The 12685-nt window shown below is 41.6% G+C and overlaps 1 protein-coding gene across 1 annotated transcript in view; it reads right to left on the bottom strand.

The window, feature by feature from the left end:
• Window positions 1-1503: 1503 nt before the first annotated feature.
• ZNF804A (zinc finger protein 804A) overlaps window positions 1504-12685 on the bottom strand; it is a 283673-nt gene continuing 272491 nt past the window's right edge. The window contains exon 4 of the mRNA XM_073577506.1: window positions 1504-5933. Coding sequence (XP_073433607.1) covers window positions 3038-5933 — 2896 coding nt within the window. The 3' untranslated portion in view covers window positions 1504-3037. The remainder of the gene's footprint in view (window positions 5934-12685) is intronic.

The following is a 12685-nucleotide window of genomic DNA, read 5'->3' as shown; positions in this document are numbered from 1 at the left end:
ACTGGCTCTGTCGCTGAGGGGTTAATATGGTTGATTGTCGTAAATCTGCAGAGAACTCAAAATGCAGAGAACTCAAAAAGAGACAAGTAAAAGAGTTAAAAACCAGACCATAGTAGCAGGCTGACTAACAAATTCCCAGTTAACTCATTCTTCAGTCAGTCAGAGGCTGTAGAAAGCAAATGATGCAAAATCTTTAATAAAACCCAAATTGAAATAATTTTTAGCCCAAAACACCTGCAGCGAAATAGAAAAACAAAGGTGGACAACCCTTTATTTTTTTTTCAATTAAATTATCATTTTTTTTAGCGTGCCATATCACTATTTATTTATTAAAATAAAATATTGCAATCTTCACACTGGCAAAAGTTTTTTTTAGGCTAATACTTTCTATTCTTTCTGGAAATCTACATTGCCTCAATGAACAGAGTTGCGTGTGCAAAGGTCATTGTGGCTGGATTGTTGCAATCCTGCCTCTGCTGATGAAGAGTCCTGCTGAAAACTCTTCCTGAAAGGGCAGAAAGTTAGAGTCTAAAAAAGCACCAATGGCCAGTGTGAAGATTGCAAGATTACTAATTGTATCTTTTAGTAAAGATTCATTATATATATGAAAAAACCTCTTAAACATTCTTAAAGATATGTAACACATAAATGTAATATAAACAATAGACGATTTTCTGATTTTAGCTTCCATTTGAGATAAAAATCTGAGTTGACTCCAATTCTGCTAGTAAAAAATTTGCATAATTCAATTTTAAGGATGAAGGACCAAAATATAATATTGTCCATGATTACAAAAACATTTCTGCTTTCTTTCGGAAACAGCACCACCCCTGACCAAGGGTTATGCGTAGTATTGCCGCTCAGCGGAATCTCTCAACCATTTTTAGTGATATCATGTAAAGATATTCAATTGTGTGTCACATAAGGATTCTATTAGGACTTTTGAGTCTCCCTGACCCCGCACTTTTGATGCATAAGTACCTTTTTTATCTTGGTTGAAATGTATGTAAATCGCCATGGCCCGGTCCGATGGGTGGGGCTTAATTGCCTTCCCCCCATCCTTGGCTTGCTGAACGTAACTTCATCTGTGAATATCACAGATGCGGTAGTTTTTCCACGCTTGCGCATTGAAAAGGCCTCCGGCGCTTGCGCAGTATGCTTTACCCAACTGTGGGCAAAGCATATAATCGGTTCAGCGCATGCGCCAGTATTTTTCAGCGCAATCTATGCCCCTGAAGTCTTCACTAGCAGGACACTCTTCCTGGACACCGGATGCATGCAGAAAAATACCGGCGCATGCACAGTACCGATTATATGCTTTGCCCACAGTTGGGCAAAGCATACTGCGCAAGCGCCGAAGGCTTTTTCAATGTGCAAGTGCAGAAAACTACGGCATCTGTGATATTCACAGATGAAGATTATGTTCAGCAAGCCGAAGAGGGGGGGAAGAAGGCGAATAAGCCCCGCCCATCAGACCAGACCGCGGCGATTTCCATACATCTCCAAGATAAAAAAGGTATTTATGCATCAAAAGTGCAGGGTCAGGGGAATCAAAAGTTCTAATAGAATCCTTATGGGATGCACAATTGAATGATATCTTTAAATAATATCACTAAAACTGGGTGACAGATTCCCTTTAAAAGGATTATTTCATGACAGTTCTTCCTACATATGATTAATGTGCAATAAACATGCTGTAAGCTGTGTGCAAACACTGAACAAGTAGAGGCTTTTAGAGAAGCTGTAACTTTAAATCCGTAATATCATGTGTTTATAAAATTGCGAACTTTTTCTCTTAAAGAAAATTCCCTTCATATGTAAAATAGTATGGTATAATTTTTTAAAGACTATAAATATAAAGGCAAAATAACACAACTGAATTGTTTAGTTTTGACTATTACACTTTTGACTCTGCAGTTATGGCGCGGTTGTATTGCTGTTAGTTATTAAACCTATCTATATATTTATAGATGCTCAAAATATTAGCACATTGTTTAAGTTGATATTTTTTTTTCTTTCACCACCGGATAGGTATATGTAATATATAGTGGATATAAAAAGTCGATACACCCCTATTAAAATGCTACATTTTGTAAATTACTTAGTGGATGCAGTCTTCTGCTGTTCCCAGCACCACTACAATCCTCTTCTGCTACATGTGACCGGAGTTGTGACTGCCTGGATCGCTCCAGTGTTTGATGGGCATACCGGAAGTCACTCAATGTAAGTCTATGAGACTCAGAATAAGGATCTCATAGATGTACATTAAGAGATATTGTAACTTTTAGCAGTGACTTCCAGTCAATCAGAGCTGTGGTCACAAGAGGGACTGGAGAGATGCTGAAAACAATAGAAGACAGTCACCTATAAGTACTTTACTACACACAGGGAACATATGTTATTAATACCTATCCATTGGCAAAATAAAAAAATCCCCAGAGGGGTTAATGCTATTTCCAATAGTTTTCTCAAAGAAGCACCCCGTCAAAGTATTTTATCATTTTAATATATTGCAATCATCATATTATATCGCACTGTGTACTTACATTTTCCTGTCTTCCTACCCAGTTAATTTTCCCCTTTTCTCTGCTCTAAGTAGAAACAAGAAGTCTCTTTTCCCTGCATGAGTCATCCCCCTCTTCAACTCCCGACCAGCTACTGCGCTCTCACCCTTTGCCAGGGACTTTGCAGTGATGTAGAAATGTACTGTAGTTCTAATGCTGACTCATGCAGGGAAAAGAGACCTCCTTTTCTAAATAGAACTTAGAAGGACTCAACTAGTCTTTTTTCAATCACATGATGTTATAGACCTAATGGGAAAGAGAAGAATTTACTGGATAGAAAGGCAAAATGAGCAATTGTAAGTGTGCAGTGCTATATAATATGATGATGCAATATTTTAAAAGTATAACAATTTTGATGGGAGGAGTGCTTCTTTAATATTAGCCCTGGTTTCAAAACTTGAACTCCATAAATCCTTAATTTTGCAAGCGCTTTACCCCAAAATCCTATGATTTAACCTTTAAACATAACTTACTTAGAACAGAGAATGTAGAGGAATAAGAGTGGGCAAATGTGAGTGCACTGGTGTAAAAACTGTTGTATGTGAAGGCTGTGGGAGAGGCACAGGAAAGTGACAAAGAACAGTATTTGTTATAATGGGTACTTGTGGTGAAGAACCAAATGCATCCCTAGTACACAAACTCGGCTCCATTGTCATTTGGTAATATGGAGTCCTTGAAATGCTTTGACTTTGCGGACACAAAAATTGCTGCTGAGGACTTATAAGTTTGATGCTGTCAACAGAAGCAGTTGGAAAGGGAGCAATTAGATGCTGGGGTAAGGCAGCTAGAGAGGAGGTACACAATGGTGGCTCTAATGGAAGTGGATGCACCGTGGCACAAGTCTGAATTGCCCCAGCTGGAAATATTAATTTAAACCTAGTCGGAAATGGAAAAGGCTGAAGCGTTGGGCCATACCTGGCACACTGATGATATTTAAGTTTCTTAGAGTATGTTTCTGGATGAAGAGTTTGTTGGTAAGGAATGGTGACATGTGATAAGAGCTGCTCTGTGATACATTTTTTGGTAGTTACAAGTTCTTCATCCATTGCCAATCCTTGACTTTCCTCATTCTCTGGTTTGTCGTCACTGGCATTATTTCTTACACCATTGCAAGCTTGTATTGGCCAAGTTGATGACTGTTCTTGAAAGTGTTGTAGATCCTTACTGAAAGTAACGAAATCTCCATTTAGTTCACTATCTTTCACTGAAGGTCTGGTACTTTTTTCAGCTCCCGTACTGACTGCTTTATAGGAAGAGCATAGAGCAGGCTTATTATGTTTGAAAGCAAGCAAATTCTTACATAGCTGATCCAGCTTATTTTCCACCACTTTTTTAATTTTTACTATTTTCTTGAGAAACTCCTTCGCTCTAAGGGACTCTTTTGCTAATTTGTAGTAGTTTTCATTAAGAAATTTGTCGGATTCCTGGAAAGTCCATTTATGTTTAATTAGTTTGTAGTATCTGTTTCTACTTGTGTTACCTGTCCTTTTGATAATTCCTTCTGCACTTCTTATATGTATAGGTTTATACAAAATTGAAAAGTTTCTCTTTGGGAAGAAGGCTTGTTGGGAAGATGAGTCAGTTCTGCAAAGTCTGGGTTTCTTAAAGGACAACTGTATTTCATCTATGATAGTTCTACGAGTTCTTTTGAAAGTATAACTATGGTTTATAAAGGTTTCATGGTTTTCATGATTAGAGAATATTTTGTTAGAACTCCAGCTACAAAATGTTTTAGAATAAGCAATATTTTGAGAGCAATGATCTAGTTGTAAGACTTTTGATTGGTAGTTGAAAGACCTTGTGTTCTTGCTAAGTTCATTTTCTATTTGATTGGTGATACCTTTTTTCTGATCTACATTCCAAACCTCACATTCTTCTTTGATCTTTAGCGTTGGTCTTTTTAACAATTCTCTTTCTGTGAGATTACTCTCAGCATGTGGCAGTTGATGAGAAAATGTTAAATTTTTTAATGAGCAAATTGAATCTTTTGATCCATCATGTTGTTTTAAATTTTTAAAGCAATTCTGAGTATCATCATTTACATGACATTGTTGCCTATATCTCATTCTGGATTCGTTGACTTTACATTTTCGTTTTCTTCCTCTTCGACGTGTACGATAGTATTTTCTTTTGCTCTTCTTCTTTCCAAAGTCAAAATCGTTGTCCATGAGATACTTTGAGATATTGTGCTTTTGATCCTCCTTAATGCTGCAAATTAAGCTATAACATTTCAGTTTGGCCGAAGCCTTTGAAATATGGTGACATGACTTTATGGGATCATTGTTGCCTTCCGAGATGACTGTTTCACAATTCAGTTTGAGCATGGTATTTGGATCATTGTCAATGAAAGTGCTGTTGTGGCAAACTGGTTGATCTTTTTGATTTATTGCTTTAGATGAACGAAAGTCAAAATGTAGAGGGTTACAACTGTAGGAGAGCGCTGGCTGTGTGCAGGTATACTGGATCATTTCAGAAGGCCATTGAAGAACTTTTGACCCATCTCTGCTTTGCACTGGATGAAAGGCGTCATTTAACCTCTTATTTGGTTTCTCATTTTTTTGTATTTTGTTTTCATCTTCGTTAGCTGATACATTTGATACAATGTCCGTGGCACATTCGTTAGTATTATTGCTAGTTTTAGTTTCTCCATTTTTTAATACAACCTGATCATTCAAAATGTTACTGACTGTTTCTGGGCAAGGCAATTGCAATTTCAGGCATTCGATGTCCGGTTCATCATGGTCAGTATTGTGGTCACTGACATTGTGTTTTGAGGGAATTAGAGTATCTGAATTCATACGTTGTGCTTGGACCTCAAATTCTAAAGGCACTTTTATATGACAAACATCCGAGGTTAAAAAACTTGTTAACTCCTTTTCAGGCAATTGTTTTTGATCTATATCTTGGAAAACATCTCCTCTTCTAGATGATGGTTTTTCCGAACTTGACATAGATTCTCCAGCTTCATCATTTAGACATGACACTGTGTCTAATGGCAGAGATGATTGAACACTGAATGACCCTGGTAAAAACCTGCTTCTTTTCTTCAACCCAGTTGAAATTTCTTCATTGAATTCATAGAAAACTGCAGCTGAAGCTTCAAGCTTAACAGGAGTCTTTTTTGGAAAGGAAAAGGAGAAGCTTATTTTATGTTCCCTGTCTTTTTGAGTCTTGGTACCATTTTCCGTACTCTCTGAACTTGGTAAAAGAATAGAAGCCATATTTGTGCTGTTATGAATATTTGTGATAGATGCAAGCTGTGGCTTTTCTCTTTCTGCAGTGTGGACAATAGTACCTTGAAGACTTCCATGAATGTGATCGTGAACAGTCACTGTTGTTGATTTGAACATTGGACCACTTCCAGGAGCACTATGAACAAAAAAGAGCAAAGGTTATATGTAAATTAGAAATTACTAAAATCTACATGGTAGCTAATTAAGAAGAACCTTAATGCATATACAGTACATAACAATTATATATTAAGTCTACCTAATCGTGTAACACATAGAAACAATTTACATATACTCCTTCAAATTGTAACTACAAATGTACCAGTAGTTAGAGATGTTGTGAATCGATTCACACTCCCCTGTCAATTGGCTACAACAATGGTCTGTGGCCCCTGGCCGTGAATGGAGAAACATCTCTTATCTAAAGGCACCGTCACACTTAGCGGTGCACCAGCGATCCCGACAACGATATGACCCGGTCAGGATCGCTGGTGCATCGCTAAGTGGTCGCTAGTGAGCTGCCAAACAGGCAGATCTCACCAGCGACATAGTAGCGGTCGGGGGTCGCTACTTACCTGTCAGACGAGGCGAAGAAGACGTCCTCCCGCCCGCGTCCACGCGTCGCTCGTCGCCACAGCAGGAAGCTGACGACGAGAAACGGCCCAGGACGTTCTCGCACGATCAGCGATAATCAGCGGGGGATCGGTCGGAGGTAAGTATCAGACTTAGCGATATCGCTAACAATATCGCTGCTACGTCACAAAACCAGTCACGTTATAGCGATATTGCTAGCGATATCGCATAGTGTGACGGGGCCTTAATGGCATCTGTGGCTCATTTTTTAATCAGCCAGGCCAGTTAATCAAAAGGTGAGCAGTGGTTGTTAGTTAAAAGGCGGGTCTCCTGCTTCTGTCCAGCGTCCACCGACCACTGTTTTATCCAATGGACAGGGGCGTGCGAATCAATTTGTGCCAACTCTACGAATAGTCACTAATGAAAGAATAGACATGTCAGAACAAATTATTTTTGCCATTGTGCGTTAAAGGAAAATATAAGCTTGTTATATAACTTGTTATATATACATATATACATATATATTATTCTCCCTGCATTATTAATGAGCATGAAAGGCTATAACTTTTAAACCACCAGACACCAAAGATCAGAGGTCTAAATTGTCAGAGAACACTAGAGGCTTGAGTTTCTAAGCACTGTTGTCCACCCTGCCTGTCTGATTTATTTATTTTTATTTATTTATTTTACTCATTTATATAGCGCCACTAATTCCACAGCGCTTTATAGACATTATTGGCACTGTGCCTGATGGGGCTCACAATCTAAATTCCCTATCAGTATGTCTTTGGAGTGTTGGAGCTTTATAATTATGAGAAGAGAAGAAAAAGAACCACTGCAAATAGCGCACACTGAACCAGTACAAAAACAATGTTTTATTGATGCAGCAATACAATTTAAAACATAATAAAAACATATGAAGCATCCCACAATATATAACAGTGAAGTATGGCATATCACAATTATAGATTATGCTGTAATAACCTGTATATCAACCATGTGGTCCAACCTCACTGCAATTAATCACAACAACCACCCCATAAACCTGCTCATGGAGACCAAGGGCCCTAATATTGCACAATCACTGCATGAAATAATTCCATGCATGTGTCCCTAAATATTCACTGGTTAGGGCACACAGGCCATAATAAGCCAACAGCAATATGGCCAATGCCCACAATCCAATATTCAATTGTACCACACAAAAATTACTCCAGAGCAACCAATAATAAGGTCGCAGTGAAAATACAGCTATAACCAAGTGGGTGCTACACCCAGGATCATACCCCACGCGTATCGCCGCAACCCATGCGGCTTCATCAGGGGAAGTACACTGATCATGATCCAACAGCCTTATATACCTTACTACTTATATACTTACTATACTTATACCTGTGGTGCATGTGCGGGTCATTTGAGTCTTAGTAAGGTATATTGGATCATGGTAAGGCTGTTGGATCATGATCAGTGTACTTCCCCTGATGAAGCCGCATGGGTTGCGGCGATACGCGTGGGGTATGATCCTGGGTGTAGCACCCACTTGGTTATAGCTGTATTTTCACTGCGACCTTATTATTGGTTGCTCTGGAGTAATTTTTGTGTGGTACAATTGAATATTGGATTGTGGGCATTGGCCATATTGCTGTTGGCTTATTATGGCCTGTGTGCCCTAACCAGTGAATATTTAGGGACACATGCATGGAATTATTTCATGCAGTGATTGTGCAATATTAGGGCCCTTGGTCTCCATGAGCAGGTTTATGGGGTGGTTGTTGTGATTAATTGCAGTGAGGTTGGACCACATGGTTGATATACAGGTTATTACAGCATAATCTATAATTGTGATATGCCATACTTCACTGTTATATATTGTGGGATGCTTCATATGTTTTTATTATGTTTTTAATTGTATTGCTGCATCAATAAAACATTGTTTTTGTACTGGTTCAGTGTGCGCTATTTGCAGTGGTTCTTTTTCTTCTCTTCTCATGTTCATTATTCCACTGTTGCTGCACCTAAACCTTCATTTATATATTTGTGATTGGTACAGTTGGTGCGCCCCATTTTTGTTATATATAGGAGCTTTATAATTAGACTTGAGATTGATCTATCAAACTTTTTCCCAATCTAATTAATTTGGCTACAAGCTGAATATAATAACTTTGGTAAATAGATTTGTAGCACACTCTGCTTATATATAAGGGTACATTCTATCCCGCAAGGACAACAAGCCTAAGCTCAAATATACAGTACTATTTTGATCTATTAAACTGCTTAACATTTTTTGCAGTACATAGTTATGTCCACTAGAGGGGGCTCCACATCTACAAATTACATTGTTCTCTGATTGCAGTGGTGGCTGGTTAATCAAAGTAGTACATAAAGGAATAATATATTGTGTGTATATATAAATATACAAAAATTTCTACATGTCTGTTTTCTGTTTCATTGATATTTGGAGTGATGTTAGCGACACCTATAGTGAAGAACAGATCCTAAAGCCTAACAAAACTCAAATCCAACATTAAGGCTGTGTGCCCACGATGCGATTTTTAAGCGTTTTTGCCGCGATTTTCGGCGCGAAAACGCTGCGAAAACATTTAAAAATCTTGTACAGAACGCACCCCATGCATTCCTATGGCATTCCGCACATGCTGTGCTAATGCTGCGCTTTTTTCCGCGGCGGAATGGCATCGCGGAAAAAATCGCAGCATGCTCATTCTTTTTTGCGGAATCGCAAAGAATTGCCGCAATTCCGCACCCATAGGAATGCATGAGAATCTCTTACTTCCCGCATGTGGCTATGCCCACCATGCGGGAAGTTAAGCGTCTCATGTGCGGTTGGTACCCACAGTGTGGAGGAGAGGAGACTGTCCTCCAGGCCCTGGGTACCATACCCCTGTAAAAGAAAGAATAAAAAATAAAAAAATCGGGGTATATTTACTTTCCGGCGTCACGCGCTGCCTTCCCGGGCCTCAGCGTTCCCAGTAATGCCTTGCGTCAAGCTCCTGTGATGACGTAGTCTCGCGTTACTCTAGCGGTCTTGTGAGATCGCTATAGCAACGCGAGACCAACGTCATCACAGGTCTCGCAAGGCATCGCTGGCAACGGGAGCGTCGCTGAGACTGCGTGGGACGTCGGAAGGTAAATATACCCCGATTTTTAATTTTTTTATTATTTTTTACATTCTATTTTTTGTATTGATGCCGCATAGGCGGCCTCAATAGTAAAAAGCTGGTCACACTTGTCAAACACTATGTTTGACGAGTGTGACCAACCTGTCAATCACTTTCCAAGCAATGCTTCAAATTGCTTGGAAAGTGCTTGAATATCGCACGCGAAAATCGCGGCAAAATCGCGAACATAATCGCGGTAAAATCACGGTAAAATCGCGCAGAAAAAACACGCGATTTCTGGGAAGGAGTCCGGTTTTCAGTGTCCGGATTAAAACGCTACGTGGGCACATAGCCTTAAAGGGTTTATCCACTATTTAGAATAATAACACCTATACCCCTCTCGTGCTGGCGCCGTTCCAGCGGTGTTGGCATTTGCACTCCATGATAAGCCATGCACCCTGTGCTTTCCACATGAACCTTGTATCCAATCAGTGCTGGCGCCGCTGTCCCTGGCTTCGGAGAAATCTAACATCACATGTTCGAAGGCGGGGACAGTGATGCCAACGCTGATTGGGTGCAGGGCTCATGTGACGTAATAACCTCACGTGAGCCCCAGAAACGTGAGTACCGACACCGCTGGAACAGTGTCGGCACGGGAGGGGAGTATAAGTGTTATTTTTTTAATGGGGCCAAATCAAGGACTTAGAAGGGGTTGTCCACGTTAATATCCAGGTTCTTTAAAGCACTGGATTGCAGTGTTATGTAGGAATTACATGGCAGTTTTATGGAAGTTATTTGAGAGAGTAGTATTTGGAAACTGCAAATTATGGAGGCACTAAAAGGCTATGTGTACATGTTGAGTATGTGCAGCAGATTGTTCTGAAGCAAAATCCAGAGTATTGGCAGGAAAAACACTGCGTAAAATACGTGCATTTTAACGTGTTTTTGCATGCGTTTTGTCAGGAACACCGCACTGCACTTGCTCACTGAGCCAGCGCGTGTGTCCTGAGTGCAAAAACAGTGCTCAAAGATACCTGTGGAGCGGGCAGCAGCGGTGAAGATGCATGCTCCAGGACCTGAAGCATGTGACTGCTGGGGGCGTGGCCTAAGCTCCACAGAGCTAGGAGCTGCAGTGAAACTCCTAGAAAGGTAACTACAGGACAATGTTACCAAGGGGCATAGACAGAGACAGAAACCAGATCAAGCCGGGTCAAAGCACGAGATTGCAATACAGTACCAAAGGGTTAGACAGAATGGATAGTCAGGACGTAGCAATAGATCAGAAAACCAGAATGGGCAATAGACAGTACAATAAGGACAAACTGTAACGGAGTAACGATAGCCAAGCCAGGAGGTCAGAACCAGAAAAGACAATAGTACCAAAACAAGACGGAGTACAGAGTGAGGGAACAGACCGGGTCATACACGGGAAGCAAACAAGCAACGTAGAATACACGCACACCAGGGGTCAGACACACCAGAATAACAGTATAGCTGACAGAGAACCCTGGTAAAGAGTGAGTATAAATACCCCTCCCAGATCCAGAAAGAGGCCATGAACACTTAACCCTGTGAGTGCAGGGCAAGAACCCTGTTCAAACCATGACAGTACCCCCCCTCTTAACGGGGGGCCACTGGACCCCCAGGCTTGTCTGGGTATCTGGCGTGGAAAGCCCTCACCAGACGACCGGCATGCACCGAACTGGCCGGAACCCATGACGGATCCTCCAGAGAGTACCCCTTCCAGTGTATCAGATACTGGAGTCTCCGGCGCACCCACCGGGAGTCGACAATGCGCCCTACTTCATACTCCCGCTGCCCCTCTACCAGCACTGGCGGAGCATTTGATGAGGGATCCTCTCTCACCATCCCCACAGGCTTTAACAGGGACCTGTGGAAGACATCAGAAATTTTAAAGGAGGTGGGCAGCTGCAGTCGGTAGGCTACTGGGTTAACAACCTCCACAACTTTGTATGGGCCAATAAACTTGGGGCCCAGCTTTATAGATGGTATCTTAAGCTTGATATTGCGGGTGGATAGCCACACCTTCTCCCCTACTGCAAATGCTGGACCTGGCCCCCTCCTCCTGTCAGCAAACCGCTTATATTTTTCCTGGGCCTTGGAAATATTCCTCTGAACCTCCCTCCAAAGAATTCTAAGATGTTGTGTCACATCCTCAGCTCCAGGACAACCTGAACCCATGCGGGAAAACTCTCCAAAATGTGGGTTAAACCCATAGTTGATCTGAAAGAGAGACTTCCCAGTAGATTGACTCACATGACCGTTGAATGCAAACTCTGCCATGGGCAATACCTCACACCAGTCCTCCTGCCTGGAAGAGGCCAAGCATCTCAGAATCTGCTCCAACAATTAGTTTGTGTGCTCCGTCTGTCCATTAGACTCTGGGTGGTAGGCAGAGGAGAAGGACAACAAAATCCCCAGCTTTTTGCAAAAAGCCCTCCAGAACCTGGCTACAAACTGTACCCCTCTGTCTGACACCACATTCATAGGCACTCCATGCAACCGAATTATATGCTGCATAAATAAGCGGGCCAGGGTTTCAGCAGATGGTAACGCGGGGAGAGGTACAAAGTGGGCTTGTTTTGAAAACCTATCCACCACCACCCATATCACCGAGTTGCCCCTGGAAGGAGGAGGATTTGTGATAAAATCCATGGACAAATATGTCCATGGTCTATCCGGAATTGGCAAAGGCACCAACTCCCTGGCCGGCCGGACCTGAGAACTTTTAGAACGAGCGCACACCCCACATGCAGTCACAAACTTTTTAATATCTGTTACCATAGAGGGCCACCAGAAACCCATCGCAATTGCCCCCCGGGTAGCTGCAATCCCAGGGTGAGCACTCAATTTAGAATCGTGAAATTCCTGCATAAGTCTGAGATGGAAACATTCCGGTACAAACAGTTTACCCGGGGGTTTACCACCCGGAGCCCGAGCCTGGGCCTCCAAAATCTCTCTCTGTAACTCAGATGAGATTTCAGCCACCACTACTCCTGGCTGAAGAATGGAGGAGGGAGGTTCTGTAGGGGACACCGAATCAAAGCTTCGGGATAAGGCATCAGCCTTGATGTTTTTAGATCCCGGGCGGAATGTGATGGTAAACTGAAATCGAGAAAAAAAAAAGCGCCCACCGAGCCTGTCTGGGGGTCAATCTCTTGGCAGACTCGATATAGGCCAA

This window comes from Dendrobates tinctorius, unplaced genomic scaffold (genome assembly GCF_039654945.1).
Source record: "Dendrobates tinctorius isolate UK_male_01 unplaced genomic scaffold, ASM3965494v1 ptg000056l, whole genome shotgun sequence".
NCBI classification, from domain to species: domain Eukaryota; kingdom Metazoa; phylum Chordata; class Amphibia; order Anura; family Dendrobatidae; genus Dendrobates; species Dendrobates tinctorius.
This window is presented reverse-complemented; position numbering and strand designations above follow the sequence as displayed.